At 42.8% G+C, this 20,980-nt stretch overlaps 1 protein-coding gene across 1 annotated transcript in view; it reads right to left on the reverse strand.

Annotated features, from left to right (window-relative positions):
- PPP6C (protein phosphatase 6 catalytic subunit) overlaps positions 1–20,980 on the reverse strand; it is a 43,227-nt gene that overhangs the window by 21,244 nt on the left and 1,003 nt on the right. The window contains exon 2 of the mRNA XM_032251589.1: positions 1,187–1,282. Within this exon, the coding sequence (XP_032107480.1) occupies positions 1,187–1,282 (96 nt within the window). The remainder of the gene's footprint in view (positions 1–1,186; positions 1,283–20,980) is intronic.

A 20,980-nucleotide genomic window follows, 5' to 3' on the forward strand; every position in this document is an offset into this window, starting at 1 on the left:
ATTCTCCTGCCTCAGCCTCCTGAGTAGCTGGGATTACAGGCACGCGCCACCATGCCCAGCTAATTTTTTGTATTTTTAGTAGAGACGGGGTTTCACCATGTTGACCAGGATGGTCTCGATCTCTTGACCTCGTGATCCACCCTCCTCGGCCTCCCAAAGTGCTGGGATTACAGGCGTGAGCCACCGCGCCCGGCCGTATTATTAAGTCTTATAGCCCCAACTACATTGTATGCATATATCAATCTATGAGTAATCTGTTCAGCTTTCATTTCCCTGTGAAAAAATTCTACAAATATACATTAAGCTAAACACTGACAACAGAATCTAAATATGAGGTATGACTTTCCTGTTGCTGCTCTGAAATTCTTTTTTTTTTTTTTTGAGACGGAGTTTCACTCTTGTTACCCAGGCTGGAGTGCAAAGGCGCGATCTCGGCTCACCGCAACCTCCGCCTCCTGGGTTCAGGCGATTCTCCTGCCTCAGCCTCCTGAGTAGCTGGGATTACAGGCACACACCACCATGCCCAGCTAATTTTTTGTATTTTTAGTAGAGACGGGGTTTCACCATGTTGACCAGGATGGTCTCGATCTCTTGACCTTGTGATCCACCCGCCTCGGCCTCCCAAAGTGCCGGGATTACAGGCTTGAGCCACCGCGCCCAGCTACTGCTCTGAAATTCTTACACACACCCAGCAGATGAAAAACTGAACTAAATCTTTTCTAGCTCATTTATCAGTGATTTGCTATGACATCACGGACCAACAATTTTATTCTTCTGAACCTTTGTTATTCTCATTTCTACTAAAAAAATGATAAATTTTCAACAATATACAACATGAGTAGAACAATGAACTCAAAGTACCAAAACATCTCCTGTTAATCATAGTTCTTATGAGCAGTATATGTTTCTATTTTATATCTTCCACCAGCCCACAACCCCACCATTCCACAGAAAAATAATGCTGCATTATACACTTCACAAATGTAATATCAACAAACTCCATAACTAATTTGACCACTGCTTTTATTCACCAAAACAGTAAGCCAGGAATCATCAGTGCCACAGAGACTGAGGCAACCAACCAGTTGTGTTTGTTGTTTCTGTTGTTTTAATTTTGAAGCACAAGCAGAAATGCACATGGATCACAAGCAGTACAAAACTTAAAAATCTGTTCACAAAATTTTACCTGTCCATGTATATCTCCACACACTGTTACTGGTGTTGATACTGGCTGAACATTTGACTCTTCTAAGAGGAGGTCACAAACATAGTCACAAAGTCGCTGTAAAGAGAAAATAAAAGGTAAATGTAATAAACATTAAAAACTAAAGATAAAATACCAAAATAAGACATATACAAGGTCTAATACTTAGAAAGACCAAGTACACTTTTTGATAGGAAAGTACCCTGCGATAATTTGGGGGCTAGATTTCTGCCAGCTGTCACAGAGTTCACAATGCAAGGCAAACTATCTACAGAGAAACTAAGTTTTAAGAGACAGACAGCTTTACAGGAACTGTAAAATGATGCTTTTCATCAAAAAAGAAAAAAAAAAGTAAGAAAGAAATAGAAGAAATAGTTTTAACAGTAAAAGGCTTTTTTTTTTTTTTTAAACAGAATCTTGCTTTGTAGCTCAGGCTGAAGTACAGTGGGCACGATCTAGGCTCACTGCAACTTTCACCTCCTCGGTTCAAGCAATTCTCCTGTCTCAGCCTCCCAAGTAGCTGAGATTACAGGCGTGTGCCACCACACCTGGTTAATTTTGTATTTTTAGTAGAGATGGGTTTTCACCATGTTGGCCAGGGTGATATCGAACTCCTGACCTCAGGTGATCGACCCACCTCGGCCTCCCAAAGTGCTAGGATCACAGACGTGAGACACCATGCCTGGCCAGTAAAAGGTTTTTATCCGTTAATTTTAAAAAGTAAATTGCAAATCACACACTTAACATTTGACCTAGCAATTGTATTCTTGGCAATAAAAACATGTTCAAAATCTGTATATAAATATTCTTAGCAGTATATTCATAATAGCCCAAAACTAGAAACAAATCAGATGTCCTTCAATGAGTGAATGGTTAAACAAATTTTGGTTCATCCACACCATGTATTACTACTCAGCAATAAAAAGAAATGAATACCACCACACAACAACCTGGATTTACCAGGTTGTTGAGTGAAAAAACAAAAAACAAACAAAAAACTATCCCAAAAGGTTATATACTCTATAATTCCATTTACATAACATTCTTTTATTCCTTTTTATGTTTTGGGGGGTTTTTTTTGAGGCGGAGTCACACTCTGTTGACCAGGCTGGACTGCAGTGGCTCCATCGCAGCTCACTGCAACCTCCACCTCCCAGGTGCAAGCAATTCTCCTGCCTCAGCTTCCCAAGTAGCTGGGATTACAGGTGCATGTCACCATGCCCAGCTAATTTTTGCATTTTTTAAAATTGAGACAGGGTTTCACCAGGCTGGTTGTGAACTCCTAACCTCAGGTGATCTGCCCCCCTCAGCCTCCCAAAGCACTAAGTCCTTTTTTTTTTTTTTTTTTTTTTGAGATAGAGTCTTGCTCTGTTGCCCAGTCTGAACTCCAGTGACACAATCTCAGTTTACTGCAAACTCTGCCTCCCAGTTCAAGTGAGTCTTGTGCCCCAGCCCTCCCAAGTACCTGGGATTAACGACGCACACCATCACACCCAGCTAATTTTTGTATTCTTTTTTTTTTTTTTTTTTTTTGAGACGGAGTTTCACTCTTGTTACCCAGGCTGGAGTGCAATGGCGCGATCTTGACTCACCGCAACCTCCGTCTCCTGGGTTCAGGCAATTCTCCTGCCCTAGCCTCCTGAGTCGCTGGGATTACAGGCACGCGCCACCATGCCCAGCTAATTTTTTTTGTATTTTTAGTAGAGACGGGGTTTCACCATGTTGACCAGGATGGTCTCGATCTCTCGACCTCGTGATCCACCCGCTTCGGCCTCCCACAGTGCTGGGATTACAGGCTTGAGCCACCGCGCCCGGCCTAATTTTTGTATTCTTGGTAGAGATGAAGTTTCACCATGTTGGCCAGGCTGGTCTCAAATTCTTGACCTCAGGTGATGCCCCTGCCTCGGCCTCCTGAAGTGCTGGGATTACAGGCGTGAGCTACTGTGCCCGGTCTCATTTATATGACATTCTTGAAATGAGAAAATTATAGAAATGGAGAACAGATTAGTTGTTGCCAGGGGTCCAGAAGTTAGGAGCTGCAGGAAGGAAGTGGGTGTGGCTATAAAAGGATAACACGAAGAATTCTTGTGGTGATTAAACTGTTCTGTATCTTGACTGTAGTGTTGGATAAACGAGCTCTTACCAATAAAACTGCAATGAACTGAATACACACACACACATAAAACTGAAGAAATGTCAACATCATGAGGTGATGATCTTGGATTGTTCTCAAATAAAAAGGTTAGCTATAATTATAAAATTCAAATCTAAAACTGAGGAGCCAGCTGGGTACAGCGGCTCTCACCTGTAATCCCAGCACTTTGGGAGGCCAAGGCAGGATGATCACTTGAGGTCAGGAGTTTGAGACCAGCCTGGCCAACATGGTAAATCCCCATCTCTACTAAAAATACAAAAATCAGGCCGGGCGCGGTGGCTCAAGCCTGTAATCCCAGCACTTTGTGAGGCCGAGGTGGGTGGATCACCAGGTCAAGAGATCGAGACCATCCTGGTCAACATGGTGAAACCCCGCCTCTACTAAAACTACAAAAAATTAGCTGGGCATGGTGGTGCGTGCCTGTAATCCCAGCTACTCAGGAGGCTGAGGCAGGAGAATTGCCTGAACCCAGGAGGCGGAGGTTGCGGTGAGCCAAGATCGTGCCATTGCACTCCAGCCTGGGTAACAAGAGCGAAACTCCGTCTCAAAAAAAAAAAAAAATACAAAAATCAGCCAGGCGTGGTGACACATGCTTATCATCCCAGCTACTTGGGAGGCTGAGACAGGATAATCGGATAATTGCTTGAACCCAGGAGGTAGCAGCTGCAGTAAGTCAACACTGCACCATTGCACACCAGCCATTCTTTTTTTTTTTTTTTTTTTTTTTGAGATGGAATCTCACTCTGTCACCAGGCTGGAGTGCAATGGCACAATCTCAGCTCACTGCAATCTCCACCTCCTGGGTTCAAGTCAACATGGTGAAACCACATCTCTACTAAAAATACAAAACTTAGGTGGGTGTGGTGGCGCAGCCTGTAGTCCCAGCTACTCGGTAGGCTGAGGCAGGCCAATCACTTGAACCCGGGAGGCAAAGGTTGCAGTGGGCCAAGATCGCGCCACCACACTCCAGCCTGGTGACAGAGTGAGACGCCGTCTCAAAAAAAACAAAACAAAGAAAAAGATACTGGTGAGTGGAACAATGTTTCTGAACTTTGAGCCTTAAGCTTTATACTTAAAGATGTTCTCTAAGGTTCTTTCAGAATTACAAAATTCTGTTTTGTATTAGCAATCACCTATGCCAAATTTCTTGCTTGACTCAGATAATAAGACTGAGATGCTACTTAATCTTAGCAACAGATCTAGAATACAAGTTTCCTACCACTTTTCCACTATGCTATCTTGAATAGTTAGTTGTTCAATGCAACATTTATAGAGTGCCTAGTATGTTATGAGGTATTGCTCTAGACACAAAGTAGATAGTAATGACCAAAACAGACTTAACGCTCTGCTCTTGAGGGGCTTACATTCTAATAGAATGAGACAGACAATAAATAAGTAAAATATATAATAGTAATTTGTTAGATAGTGATATCAAGGAGGTACAGAGAAAGCAGACACACTAGAAGAGGGATGCGGTGCTGGGGTGGGGAGTAGGTGCTGTTACTTTAAATAGGGAGAGTATGGAAGCCTTACTGATAAAGTGAATTTTGAGCAAAAATCAGAAAGACGCAAGGCTATGAGGACACAGTATTAAAGGCAGAGAAATAAACATCAAAAGCCCTGATGTGAAGCATGCTTGCTGTCTAAGAAACATCATCAAGGCTGGTGTGTTTAGAGTAAACTGAATGAGACGAAAAACAGGAGAGTGTCACAGAATTATTTCGGTCACTGGTGGTGAAAATAAGGACCTGGGCTTCTACTGAGTTTAATAGGAAGCCATCACAAGTTCTTGAGCAGAAGACTGACATGATCCTAAGTCGGCTATGTTGAAAACAAACTGGCCAGGCACAGTGGTTCACGCCTGTAATCTTAGCACTTTGGGAGGCAGAGGCGAGCAGAGCATTTGAGCTCAGGAGTTCAAGACCTGCCTGGGCAACATGGCAAAATCTGTCTCTACAAAAATAAAAAAACTAGCTAGGCGTGGTGGCATACGCCTGTAGTATCAGATACTTGGAAGGCTGAGGTGCGAGGATCCCTTGAGACCGGGAGGTCAAGGCTGCAGTGAGCTTGTGCCACTGCACTCCAGCCTGGGTCACAGAGTGAGACCGTTTCTCAAAAAACAAGAAAAAAGAAACTGGATTGATGGTGGTGGAGGGGAGGCTGGGCTGGGGTTGGAATGGGGACAAAGGAGTAAGCAGCGAGATCAGTTGTGTCTTCTATAATAACCTAGGTAAAAGTTAACTGGCGTGGACAGGGTAGTAAAAGTAGAAAACAGGGAAAATAGATTCCAGATGTTATCTGAATGTAGCATCTGCTAGATTTATGACCAACTGGATACAGGGTGTTAAGAGAAAGTAAAGAATCAAAGATGACTTGGGAGTTTCTGGCTTAAACAATTAGAAGTCTGGAAATAATCTTTACTGAGATAGTTACAAGTTCAGGGAAAGTAGATTTTTTATTGTATTTTTTTTACTCCTGTAAATAGACTTTATTTTTTAGAGCAGTGTTAGCTTCACAACAAAATTAAGCATAAAGTACAGAGTTCCCTTGCTGCGCACAGTGGCTCATGCCTGCAATTCCAGCACTTAGGGAGGCAGAGGCAGGAGGATTGCTTGAGCCCAGGAGTTCAAGACCTGCTTGGGCAATAAAGAGGAACCTCATTCTCCATAAAGAGGGGAAAAAAAAAAAAAAAAGAAAGAAAGAAAAATGTACAGACTTCCCATTTACCTCTACCCTTCCTCCCAGACAGCCTCCCCTCATCAACATCTCACACCTCAGTGATGCATGTTACAAATGATGAGCATACCCTGACATCATTATCATCCAAAGGCCACAGTTTGTTTACGTTAGGGTCATTCTTATTGTATATTCTGAGTTTTGAAAATTGTATAATGACATGTACCTACCATTATAGTATCATACAGAATAGTTTTACCTATTCAAACTCACCTCCCTCGAACCTCTGAAAACCAGTGATCTTTTCACTGTCTCTATAGTTTTGCCTTTCCCAAAATGTCATATAGCTGGAATCATATGTACGTAGCCTTTTCAGGTTGTCTTCTTTCATTTAGTAATATGTATTTAAGGTTCTTCCATGTCTTTTCATGGGTTGATAGCTCATTTCTTCTCAGCATTGTATAATATTTCATTGTCTGGGTGTATTACAGCTTGTTCATCCACCTAGTGAAGAACATCTTGGTTCCTTCTAAGTTTTGGCAATTATGAATAAAGTGGCTATAAAAATCTATGTATAGGTTTTTGTATGGATTTTAAGTTTACAACTCATTTGGGTAAATATCAAAGAGCAGGAATGCTGAATTACATGGTAACAGTATATTTAGTTTTGTAAGAAACTGCCAAACTGTCTTCCAAAGTGGCTGTACCATTTTGCATTCCCACCAGCAATGAATGAGAATTCTCGTCGCTCCACATCTTCATCAGCATCGGTACTGTCAGGGGGATTTTGGCTATTCTAATAGGTATACAGTGGTATTTCACGGTTGCTTCACTTTGCATTTCCCCCATGACACAGGAGGTAGAGCATCTTTTCATGTGCTTATTTATCATTACTATATCTTCTTTGATGAGGTGTCTTTTGTCCGTTTTTTTGGCATATATATACTTATTTTATTAAATCTTACTAATATTCTTTTTTTTTTTTTTTGAGACACAGTCTTGTTCTGTCACCCAGGCTAAAGTGCAGTGGCACAATCTCGGCTCACTGCAACCTCTACCTCCCATGTTCGAGCAATTCTCCTGCCTCAGCATCCCGAGTAGCTAGGATTACAGGCATTCACCACCACGACCAGCTAATTTTTGTATTTTTAGTAGAAATGAAGTGTCACCATATCAGCCAGGCTACTCTTGAACTCCTGACCTTGTGGCCCACCCGCCTTGGCCTCCCAAAGTGCTGGGATTACAGGCGTGAGCCACCATGCCCGACCAATCTTATTAACACTCTTTAAGACACAAACCAGGCAAGTAGACTACAGTGAAGAAATCTTGTTTTAGAAAGTTAAGAAACCACTATGATACTTCTGGGTATTATCTTCAGATTTCTTATCTTGATTCTGGGACTTCAGGTAATATTCAGCTCGTACAGCTACCACAAAGGCAGCAAATCCCCATTTGAATCTTTGTAATAATGCATCAACAAAGAAAACATTCTTTGCAAAGCCACCCACACATCTCCAAGCTTCATTGAGGACCCGTGGATCCCTTAGCCTTCCTGCAGCCAGGTTCTTCTGGACAGTTTCTAAGGTATCCCTTCTATCTTCCATTGCTTTTAATCTGGAAACTCCATTTTACTATGTCCATGTTCATGTCCATGCAAGATTATGAGAACTGAGGAAAACACATTATGATGTGCCTTCCACTTTCACACCTAGGTGATGAGAATGTAATTGAGCACAACTATTCTGAAATACTGGCATGATCTGACAGCAATTTCCTTTTGTCCATTTTTTAATCGGATTGTTCATCTTCTTCTTAAGTTTTAAGAGGTCTCTGTAGGCTGGGCGCGGTGGCTCACGCCTGTAATCCCAACACATTGGGAGGCCAAGGCAGGCAGATCATCTGAGGTCGGGAGTTTGAGACCAGCCTGACCCACATAGAAAAACCCCAGCTCGGGCATGGTGGCGTGTGCCTGTAGTCCCAGCTGCTCAGGAGGCTGAGGCAGGAGAATTGCCTGAACCCAGGAGGCGGAGGTTGCGGTGAGCCGAGATCGTGCCATTGCACTCCAGCCTGGGTAACAAGGGCGAAACTCCGTCTCAAAAAAAAAAAAAAAAACAGAAAAACCCCAGCTCTACTAAAAATACAAAATTAGCTGTGCATGGTGGTGCATGCCTGTAACCCCAGCTACTTGGGAAGGTGAGGCATGAGAATCGCTTAAACCCAGAAGGCAGAGGTCGTGGTGTGCCGAGACCGCACCATTGCACTCCAGCCTGGGCAACAAGAGTGAAACTCCATCTCAAAAAAAAAAAAAAAAAGTTATCTGTATATTTTGGATAACAATACTTTATCAGATATGTCTATTGCAAATATTTTTTCTCAGTACATGGATCATCTTTTCATTCTCTTGACAGGGTCTTTCACAAAGCAAAAGTTTTTAACTTTAATGAAATCTGGCTTATCAACTATTTCTTAGAAGAGCAGACGATTTTGATTTGTTTAGGTTTGGTCTGGAGGGTGGGGGACCATGAATATAATTTTTTATTTAATTTAATTAATTTATTTAATGAAGTTTCATTCTTATTGTCCAGGCTAGAGTGCAATGGCATGATTTCGGCTCACTGCAACCTCCGTCTCTCAGGTTCAAGAGATTCTCCTGCCTCAGCTTCCCGAGTAGCTGAGATTACAGGCATCCACCACCACATCCAGCTAATTTTTGTATTTTTAGTGGAGACAGGGTTTCACCACATTGGCCAGGCTGGTCTCAAACTCCTGACCTCAGGTAATCTACCCACGTTGGCCTCCCAAAGTGCTGGGATTACAGGCATGAGCCACCATGTCTGGCCAAAGCGCTGCTATTTTTAGGTTATCTAAAAGCAATTAATACTTCAAAATTTTTTTTCTAATAGTATATAATTTTAAAATTAAAACAATATAATGATGCTTTTAAGTACCTATCATAGGGCCTTACCTACCTTCTTTGGGTATACTGTAACGCTCTGCTCAATTAATATCTGCAATATTTTTTCATGTAACCTCATCAAATGTTCTCAAAGAATTCCACTACCACTAAGGTTCTTGTAGAAGTGCTTTCCTATAATCTGTGCAGGAGTGGGAAGCATTTTCTGTTTTGTTTCCAAGTCAGTTCCCTATAAGGCCTTCATGTTGTCAGTCACTAGGCCCATCTACACTCCACCCTTTCAGATTTCACATCTTTTAAGAAACGGCCTGGCTGAGTGTGATGGCTCACACCAGCAATCCCAACACTTTGGGAGGCAGACAGATTGCTTGAGTCCAGGAATTTGAGACCAGCCTGGGCAACATAGTGAAACCTCACCTCTACAAAAAAAATTGTTTAATTAGCAGCCAGGCGCAGTGGCTCATGCCTATAATCACAGCACTTTGGGAGGCTGAGGTGGGCGGATCTCCTGAGGTAAGGAGTTGGAGACCCACCTGACCAACACAAAGACACCCCGTCTCTACTAAAAATACAAAAATTGGGCAGGCGTGGTGGTGCATGCCTGTAATCCCAGCTACTCAGGAGGCTGAGGCAGGAGAATCGCTTGAACCTGAGGCAGAGGTTGTGGTGTGCCAAGATTGTGACAGTTCACTCCAGCCTGGGCAACAAGAGCGAGACTCCATCTAAAAAAAAAAAAAAAAAAAAATGAGCTGAGCACAGTGGCATGTACTCATAGACCCAGCTACTCAAGAGACTGAGGTGGGAGGACTGCCTGAGTCTAGGAGGTTGAAGCTACAGTGAGCTGTGATCACCCTGGGTGAAAGAGCACACTCTAGCTCAAAAAAAAAAAAAAAGCTCATCAGGTGATCTTTTTTTTTTTTTTTTTTTTTGAGACGGGGTCTCACTGTTGCCCAGGCTGGAGTGCAGTGGCCCAATCATAGCTCACTGCAGCCTGGATCCCCTGGGGTCAAGTGATCTTCTGGCCTCAGCCACCCAAGTAGCTAGGACTACAGGTATCCACCACCACATCCAGCTATTTTTTTTTAATATTTTTTGTAGAAATGGGGTCTCACTATGCTGCCCAAGCTGATCTCAAACTCCTGGCCTCAAGTGATCCTCCCACCTTGGACTTCCAAAGCACTGGGATTAGGTTCAAGCCACTGCATCCAGCCAGAAGCTCATCTTTCATTCTTTCTATAACACACCTCTTGGAGAGAAAAGTTCCCTATTTCCTACAATATTGACCTCTCAGGTTGGCCACCATTAGGAAATTGTTTGCTACCTGTAAACTTGGGGGCTCCACTATGTAAACCCCTATAAAGATCAACTACTAAAATATTATGCAAACAAAAAAAGACTGTAAACTCCACCCTGAATTAAGCCAGACTATCCTCTAGAGAGCCTATACTCACCCTACATTATACTGCCCTCCTTTTTCAATTGCTTTTTCCCAAACTACACTACATGTCATGCCATCAATCTGTATTGAGAGACATTATAGGAAACCATCCTCTACAGAGCTTGTCACTGTGTAGCCTGCAAATAAGGTACATAGGATACCATGATTAAACAATAGGCTTCAAGTAGGACCCAGGGGAGGAACGTTTCTCTGCTCCCTCTATCAGGAATAGATGTGATTTCCCTGAGAAACTTGTTTGTTTTTACCAACTCACAGACTCTGAGTATGTTCAGAATGATCAGCTTCCGTCTTTCCATAGGCTGTTAGAATGCTTAGGGCCTAATTTCTAAGAAGTAACCTGGTCATCACAGTTTTTATTTTACATACTATTCTTTCTTACTTTTACTGGCTCCATTTTGGTTTCCTATCTTTATCTTCTGTTTCCTTTTTCTTATTTGATTGTAATTTATCTTGCTATACCAAATGCATCTTTGTAAACCATGCTATACCCCTTTTGGAACAAAGTGAATTATTTAACATTTTGAAACTAATCACAGCTGGGCATAGTGGCTCATGCCTGTAATCACAGCACTTTGGGAGGCAGAGGCGGGTGGATCACGAGGTCAAGGGTTCAAGACCATCCTGGCCAACATGGTGAAACCCTGTCTCTACTAAACATACAAAAATTAGCCGGGCGCGGTGGCTCAAGCCTGTAATCCCAGCACTTTGGGAGGCCGAGGCGGGTGGATCACGAGGTCAAGAGATCGAGACCATCCTGGTCAACATGGTGAAACCCCGTCTCTACTAAAAATACAAAAAATTAGCTGGGCGTGGTGGCATGTGCCTGTAGTCCCAGCTACTCGGGAGGCTGAGGCAGGAGAATTGCTTGAACCCAGGACACAGAGGTTGCAGTGAGCCGATACAGCACCATTGCACTCCAGCCTGGGTGACAAAGTGAGACTCTGTCTCGGGGAGAAAAAAAAAAAAAGAAACTAATCCCAAAACAGATTCCTGAGGGACCCCATGGTTCCCATATTTCAATATGCCAGAATTTTCACTGACATGTGACTGGTTCTCCTAGCTCCGAAGGCCTCCTAAACTTCAAATCATCCCTGGTTGCTACCCCATACACTATGTGCTAGCCTGAAAGTTAACAGTGGACTATAAACTGAAGAACATCACTGTGAAACTCTGTCAATCTCAAAGGCTGAGTGTCTGGAGAACACATGTAAGCTACCTAGCAGCAGCCTTCAACCAGGGCCCAGGCACGCTAACTAGAGTAAAATTACGGCTGCTTCCTGTGACTGCCTGCCATGTCTGCTGATCCCAACTGAGAATTTAGAGAGCTATGTCTCTAAGCCAAAACTATTGCCTCTCATCTCTAGTTTGGCAGAAGCTTACAAACTGCTATCACACACACACAAAAATAAGAAGTCTATGAAACCTCACTATAAACCCTATGTGAGTCAACCAATTACACACACACTGGCCTCAAAGGGCCCAGCCTTGGCCGGGCACAGCAGCTCATGCCTGTAATCCCAACACTTTGGGAGGCCAAGGCAGGTGAATTGCGAGGTTGAGAGATGGAGACCATCCTGGCCAACATGGTGAAACCTCGTCTCTATGAAAAATACAAAAATTAGCCAGGCATGGCAGTGCATGCCTGTAATCCCAGCTACTTGGGAAGCTGAGGCAGGAGAGGCAGGAGAATCGCTTGAATCTGGGAGGCGAAGGTTGCACTGAGCCGATATCACACCATTGCACTCCAGCCTGGGCAACAACAGCCACCTCTAAATAAATAAATAAATAACTCACAGCCAGGTGTGGTGTCTCACACCTGTAATATCAGCATTTTGGGAGGCCAAGGCAGGAAGATGGCTAGAGGCCCAGAGCTCAAGACTAGCTTGGGCAACATAGCAAAACCTCATCTCAACTAGCTAACTAACTCAATAAATGTCTAGCTAACATTATATTTCACATAGCCTTTACATAAAGTCTCTACTATCATACAGATCACTGGGAGAAAGAAGTTAGGAATCCGGAATGACAATGATATTTGCACCCTTACAATCCAGAAGGTAGTATCTGTATCCTTAGGCTAGATCAGAGTTTCTCAACCATGGCACTAACTACTGATTCTTCACTGGAGGGCACTGTTTGCTGTCTTGTGGATGTTCAGCAACATCTCTGACATCTACACCTACTAGATACCCAATAGCAACTTCCTAGCCCTCCCTTGCCCCAGCTGTAACAACCAAAAATGTCTCTAGACACTGCCAAAAATCCCTTGGGGGGCAAAATTGTCCCCAGTTGGTCTACTAGATCTTTCTCCTGCGTTTAATATTATGAGATCAGTGTTTAGAGAACCTTTGGCAATCAAGTAGTTGTTATTTAAGTGACCTAAGTATCCAAGAGTATTCTGGACACCTCTATTTCAATATCTTAGCTTGAAAGCATCTCAAACTTAACTTGGCCCAAGCCAAATTTCCTGCATTCCTTAATCTAGTTATGGTACTAAGTAATCCTGGCCAGAAACTAAGAAATTATACTAAACTCTCTTCCTCATAACCTAGACCTAATCTGTCAACAGGTGCCACTATACCTTCCTCATTTCCTTCCAACACAACTCACTTATTGCCTCATCTCTCAGACTCTCATATCACCTGGCCTACTGTTTCTTTGACATTTTTGGCCCATTTCAATCCATGGTCCCCAGTGCTGCCAGAATAAACATTTCAAAAGCCTACTGTCATTGTCCTTCTTAAAAATTCCTCAAGAGTATTCCTCCGTCTATAGCAATGTTTCCCAAACACCAAATACCATTTTCATGATTTTGCCATATTCCTACCATATACAACAGCGTATCCCTGCAATTCTTTGAATCTACTTTTATTTTTAGTTAGCTACATTTTAAACAGTATCACAAATCAAAGTATAATTTTTCTCTAAAACATAAAAACATTTCAAAGTGTTCACGTACCACCTAAAAGATAATGATCTAAGTTTAACAGCCTCTTTTATGATTTGGTATCTTTCTTTCCAATACCACCTCCAGCCACACTAAACCACTTCAAGTTCCCCGAACCAGCCACATTCTTGCAGATTACCCTATACTATTGCACATGGTATTTATTCTGCTTGCATGTTCTTTCCTTCTCATTTTCAGAAGGCTGAACTCTGCTCAGCCTAATTGCTCCTTTATGAAACCATCTCTGGCTCCAAAGTTACGTAGTGCTTCTTCTATGTTTGCCAACACGCTGGGCAGCCTCTATTACAGCCTTTGTTTACCTCTTTATCTCCCTTACCATATTGAAAGCCCCTCAAAGACATAAGTATCTGACTGGCACCAACAGGGAACAGTACTTAACACAAGGAATCATTTAAAGAAATATTTGCTGGCTGGGCACAGTGGCTCACACCTGTAATCTCAGCATTTTCAGAAGCCGAGGCACAAGAATTACTTGAAGCATTTGGAATCAGCCTAGACAGCATAGCAAGATGCTATCCCTTAAATTTTTTTTTTTTTAATTAGCTGAGCTGCACTATCGTGCAACTGTACTCCCAACTACTTTGGAGGCTGAGGCAGAAGAATCAATTGAGCCCAGGAGTTTGAGGTTGCAGTGAGCTATGATTGTATCACTGCACTCTAGCCTGGGCAACAGACTGAGACCTTATCTCAAAAAAAAAAAAAAGAAAAAAAAAGAAGAAGAGAAGAAACAAGTATAAACAAGTATTTGTCATAAAACAGTATACAGTTTGAGTCAATAAACTTTTACTGATTATCACATACAAGGCAGTGTCCTAAAATTGTAGAAAATACAAACAAGGAATGGCCAAGCACAGAGGCTCACGCCTGTAATCCCAGCACCTTGGGAGGCCGAGGTGGGTGGATCGCTTGAGGCCAGAAGCTCGAGACTAGTCTGGCCAATATGGTGAAACCCCATCTCTACCAAATATATATATATATATACACACACACGCACAAAAATTAGCCAGGCATGGTGGTGTGCACCTGTAATCCCAGCTACTTGGGAGGCTGACGCGAGACAATAGCTTGAACCTAGGGCAGGGCACAGGTTGCAGCAAGCTGAGATCACACCACTGCACTCCAGCCTGGACAGAGGCTCCATCTCAAAAACAAAAACAAGCAAACAAACAAAAACAAGGAACGAATCTAGCCTTGAAGAAGCTTCCAGTTTAATAATGGAGATAGACATATTTGCTATCATAAAAGACAGAACACTTTAAGTGGTAAAATGGGGCAATAAAATGCTATGGGGCAAAGCAATGTCAGTGTAGAAAGAGAAGAACAGGAATTTTATATATTTATTTTTTGAGACGAGGTTTCACAATGTTGGCCAGGCTAGGCTTGAACTCCTAACCTTAGGTGATACGCCCGCCTCCGCCTCCCAAAGAACTGGGATTACAGGCATGAGCCACCACGCCCGGCCTAGAATGGGAATTTTAAAACAGCAAATAAACTCAGATATGTACTCTGTTGAGGCACTATGGAAAAAAATCACTTGAACCCCACCAAGTCCTGGCCCTGATATCTGTTCTGCCTATCACAAAGACTGTGTAAATGACAGAATGAACATGAAGGGGCTCTCAAAACTATAAGTGGCTAAGTAAATTCTAATCATTGTTAATAAATTCTGACTGTGGAACCTAGGAGCCGTGCATAGAGGAAGTGGCACCTGAGCTAGAGCTCAAAAGGGAGGTAATAGAGGGCATACCAGGTGTTTTATAAAAGAAGCTTAAATGATAGTTGTAAATGTGAACCCTGAAGCCAGATTCTCTAGGTCTGAATCCCACCAAGTTTCACTTACTTACTAGCTGTATGACTATGGAAAGTTACTAACTCTGTGTCAACTTCGGTTACCTATCTGAAAAATGGGGCAAATATTAGTACTCAATTCACGGTGTCAGGAGTATTAAATGATTTAGTATTTGTACTATATAAATTTTTTTTTTTGAGACAGAGTCTCACTCTGCCACCCAGGTTGGAGAGCAGTGGCACGATCTTGGCTCACTGCAACCTCCGCCGCCCAGGGTTCAAGCGATTCTCCTGCCTCAGCCTCCAGAGTAGCTGAGATTATAGACGTGCACCCGGCTAATTTTTACATTTTTAGTAGAAATGGGGTTTTGCCATGTTGGCCAGGCTGGTCTTGAACTCCTGACCTCAGGTGATCCACCTGCCTGGCCTCCCAAAGTGCTGGGATTACAGGTGTCAGCCACCACACCTAGCCTGTTTTTATATTTTTTTTTAAATGTGGGCCAGTCACGGTACCTTCCATCTGTAATCCCAGCACTCTGGGAGGACTAGGTGGTAGGACTACTTCAGGCCAGGAGTTAGAGACCAGCCTGGGTAACAAAGCATGACACCGTCTCTACAAAAAAAATGTAAAAAATTAGCCAAGCATGGTGGTACATGCCTAAAGTCCTAGCTACTCAGGGGGATGAGGCAGGAGGATCACCTGGGCCCAAGAGTTTGAGGCTGCAGTGAGCCATGTCTGCACTAGTGTACTCCATCCTGGGAAACAAAGTGAGATGCTGTCTCAAGACAACAAATAAATAAATTAATTAATGGCCACTAGAAAATTTGAAGCTTACATTTGTGAGCATGATATTTCTATTGCAGAACATTGTTATAACACAATTTTCATAAGACAAAAGAGAATATAATTCTGTGGCCAAAAAGACAAATGAAATGTGGCCATAAGGACAGACAAGATATAAGAAAGGGTCTTACAAACATAGAAAACACTCTTCTAACCTCTTACAAAGCCATGGTGTGTCCCCGTTGTACCGTGTTCAGCTGTCCTCAGTGTACCTAAAGAAAAATTCAATGCAAAACCACCAAACAACTCGGCCAAGCATGGTAGCTCACGCCTGTAATCCCAGCACCTTGGGAGGCTGAGGCAAGCAGATCATTTGAGGTCAGAAGTTTGAGACCAGCCTAGCCAACAGAGTAAAAATACAAAAATTAGCCTGTCATGTTAGCAGGCACCTGTAATCCCAGCTACTTAGGAGGCTGAGGCAGGAGAATCACCTGAACCTGGGAGGCGGAGATTGCAGTGAGCCAAGATGGCGCTGCTGTGCTTCAGCCTGGACAATAGGGTGAGACTCAGTCTCAAAAAAAAAAAAAAAAAAAAAAAAAACCTCAGGTAAACATGTCACCCTTAAGACCCGTACAAGAGATTAAACAATCTCCAAGTTATAGAACCGCTGCTCCCCCAAAATATTAATACTTAAGTATAGGTATTCAGCAAACCTGCCTTACCATTCATTCTTCCTCTTGGCCAGGTATGGAGTCTGTACCTTGTATTAATCTCTCTGAAAGCTTTCTTGTGGATAAAATCACATGAGCTCTTTATAAGAAAGGTTATACTGTGGTCCATTCACTTTCACATATGACATTCTTATTCCTTCAAAACAGTTATATATGCTGGGCACAGTGGTTCACATCTGCAATCTCAGTACTTTGGGAGGCTGAGAAGGGTGGATCACCGAGTTCAAGCCCAGCCTAGCAAACATGGTGAAATCCCGTCTCTACTAAAAATACAAAAATTAGCAGAGATGGTGGCAGGTGCTTGTAATCCCAGCTACTCAGGAGGCTGAGGCAGGAGAATCGCTTGAATCTGGGAGGTGGAGGTTTCAATGCGCTGAGAACATGCACCTGCACTCCAGCCTGGGCAACAGAGCAAGACTCCATCTCAAAAACACAAACAAACAAAGTTACGTAGATTTGATCCAGTAGTGATGTGACCATTTCCAACGTGGCAAAACAAAAACTGTGATTAGTTCTAGAACATCCTATGCATTCATTATTTGATCTAGTATCTCCATCTTCTAATCAATTTAAAACATAGGTAAATTTCTGTCTTATTTTCTACCAGAACAAATCTTTTCCATCATGTTCATCAAGTGACCTCAATGATTTCTTTTCTTCTTAATAAAATCTTCTTTTTTTTTTTTTTTGCCTTTATAGCCTCAGAAAAAAAATTTTCCTTTTATTTTTTTTGGCCTGACTAATTTTAGGCAATTATTCATGCAAAGAAACAGAAACAAAATTAAATTTCTTCTTTTTTTTTTTTTTTTTTTTTTTTTTTTTTTGGGAGGGGTTTTTCTTTTTTTTTTCCCGGGTTGGGTGCAATGGCGCGATCTCGGCTCACCGCAACCTCCGTCTCCTGGGTTCAGGCAATTCTCCTGCCTCAGCCTCCTGAGTAGCTGGGATTACAGGCACGCGCCACCATGCCCAGCTAATGTTTTGTATTTTTAGTAGAGACGGGGTTTCACCATGTTGACCAGGATGGTCTCGATCTCTTGACCTCGTGATCCACCTGCCTCGGCCTCCCAAAGTGCTGGGATTACAGGCTTGAGCCACCGCGCCCGGCTTAAATTTCTTTAAATACACCAGACATGAGCAATATAAACAAATTAATCTGATAAAAACATTTCCAAGACAGAAGAAAAGTCTCTACTTATAAAGAAAATTTCAGATTTATTTTTTGTCTTGATTGCCCAAAATATACTTTGTTTTGTTTTGTTTTGTTTTGTTTTGTTTTGTTTTGTTTTGTTTTGAGACAGAGTTTCGCTCTTGTTACCCAGGCTGGAGTGCAATGGCGCGATCTCGGCTCACAGCAACTTCCGCCTCCTGGGTTCAGGCAATTCTCCTGCCTCAGCCTCCTGAGTAGCTGGGATTACAGGCACGCACCACCATGCCCAGCTCATTTTTTGTAGTTTTAGTAGAGACGGGGTTTCACCATGTTGACCAGGATGGTCTCGATCTCTTGACCTTGTGATCCACCCGCCTCGGCCTCCCAAAGTGCTGGGATTACAGGCTTGAGCCACCGCGCCCGGCCTAATATATTTTTTTAAGTTTATGAAGAATAGATATAGACTGGGTACGGTGGCTCATGCCTGTTGTCTCAGCATTTTGAGAAGTGAGGTGGGAGGTTCACTTGAGCCCAGGAGTCAAGACTCTCCTGGGTAACATAGCAAGACCCTGTCTCTACCAAAAAAATAAATAAAAGTTAGAAGGGCATGGTGGCACATGTCTGTGGTCCCACCTACTAAGGAAACTAAGGTGGAAGGACTGCCTCAGCCCAGGAGGTCAAGGCGGCGGTGAGCCATGATTGTGCCACCACACTACAGCATGGATGACAGAGTGAGACCCTGTCTCCCAAAATATAAAAATAAAAAATAAAATTTTTTAAGAAAAAAAGAAAAACAAATACAAGCAAAGTATAATGCAGTTATGTTCAATAGGAAATAAAGTGGTCTAAAAACTATATTTCGTTAAGAAGGAAATCTAATGTTTATCAAAGTAAGAGGTCCAAAGAAGTCCAACAGATTCTTTTTTTTTTTCTGAGATGGAGTCTCCCTCTGTCACACAGGCTGGAGTGCACTGGCTTGATCTTGGGTCACTGCAACCTCCCCGGTTCAAGCGATTCTCCTGCCTCAGCCTCCCAAGTAGCTGGGATTACAGGCACCCTCCACCACCCGCAGCTTGTTTTTGTATTTTTAGTACAGACTGGGTTTCACAATGTTGACCAGACTGGTCTCGAGCTCCTGACCTCAAGTGATCACCTGCCTCAGCCACCCAAAGTGCCGAGATTACCGGCATGAGATATAGCACCTGGCCAGATTATCTTTCAAATGATTTCAGGGCCCAATTTCTTTTCTCTTTTTTTTTTTTTTTTTTGAGACAGAGTCTCACTCTGTCACCCAGGCTAGAGTATAGTGGTGTAATCTCTGCTCACTGCAACCTCCACCTCCTGGGTTCAAGCAATTCACCCTGCCTCAGCCTCCCAGGTAGCTGGGATTACAGGCACCCACCACGAGGCCCGGCTAATTTTTGCATTTTTTAGTAGAGATGGGGTTTCCCATGTTGGTCAGGCTGGTTTCAAACTCCTGACCTCAAATGATCCGCCCACCTTGGCCTCCCAAAGTGCTGGGATTATGCCATGCCAAGACACGTTTACATTTAAAAAAAAAAAAAATTTTATTTATCATAAACACAAAGTTTTAAAAAGCTTTACACAAGATAAATAAAAAGAAAAAATTTCACATCAATTCACTGACATGCAATAGTCAACCTCACCTACAGGATTAATAATGCTACTAAGAGGTCTGGTTAGTTTTCCATGAATTGGATCCCAATGCTAGTTGTATTCTTATTCCAAAAAAAAAAAGAAAAGAAACACACACAGCAGAAAGAAGCCACAAAACAAATGTCTGAAGGACTGATGAGTATGTATGCTACACTGCTACTAACTAAGGCTCTATCCTTATTTTAAATTATCCTATTAAAAACGGGAGAATGCACAAGAATGACTCCCCTATATAATATGCCTCATAAAATTAACATATAAGTACAATTCAGTTACATTCACAACAGCATGTGTGGTCTCAAACATTGTGCATACTTGCCGCCTGATGTTAAGCATCAACCTTCCTGTACCAAAGAAGAAACAAACAAAACAAAATCCACAGTAATATATTTTTTGAAGAATACACTGAGTAAGATAACTAGAACAAGCTGATAAGCACTGTTAGAAACCTAAGCACTGGTTTCAGCAAATGCATGAACACTTTTCAAAAAAGCAGCATACCTAGGACGGGTGCGGGTCTCACGTCTGTAATCCCAGCACTCTGGGAAGCCGAGGTGGGCGGACCAATTGAGGTCAGGAGTTCGAGACCAGCCTGGCCAACATGGCGAAAACCCGTCTCTACTAAAAATACAAAACAGCCCGGTGTCATGGCACGCGCCTGTAATCCCACCTACTCGGGAGGCTGTGGCAGGAGAATCACTCGAACCCAGGAGGCAGAGATGCAGTGAGCCAAGATCGCGCCACTGCACTCCAGCCTGGATGACAGAGTGAGATTGTTTCAATAAAAAATAATAATAATGGCCGGGCGCGGTGGCTCACATCTGTAATCCCGGCACTTTAGGAGGCCGAGGCGGGCAGATCACAAGGTCAGGAGTTCAAGACCAGCCTGGCCAACATGGTGAAACCCCATCTCTACTAAAAATACAAAAATTAGCCAGCCGTGGTGGCATGTGCCTGTAATCTCAGCTGCTCAGGAGGCTGAGGCAGGAGAATCGCTTGAAAGCGAGAGGCGGAGGCTGCAGTGAGCTGAGATCATGCCACTGCACTTCAGCCTGGGCGGCAGAGACTTCGTCTCAAAGAAAAATAAAATAAAATAAATAAATAATAAATTGAAAAGAAAAGCAGTATATCAAAAGCATTCCTTTACCCATACATACATTTACTTGGACTCAAGAGCAACAAGGAACTCATCTTCTTTAGAAAACCAAGAAAACGAAATCTTGAGTTAAGAAGGGGTTAAAGGGAAAGCATTTGTATTTATCAAGAAGAAACTACTTTCTTCACTTCAGTAGACTCAACAAAATACCCAGAAACGGGTTCACCACTGAATTAGCAGAAGAAAACCCACGGTCCTGAAAGGCAATTTGGAGGAGTTGAAGGAGTAGCAGAGAAGACGGACGACCTGACATTCGCTCTCGTCACTACCAAACCACTCGGACCCACCGCCTTCCCCTTCCTCCGAGACCTAAACACACTG

Source organism: Sapajus apella, unplaced genomic scaffold (genome assembly GCF_009761245.1).
Source record: "Sapajus apella isolate SASKATOON/1434 unplaced genomic scaffold, GSC_monkey_1.0 scaffold76, whole genome shotgun sequence".
Classification (NCBI taxonomy): Eukaryota; Metazoa; Chordata; class Mammalia; order Primates; family Cebidae; genus Sapajus; species Sapajus apella.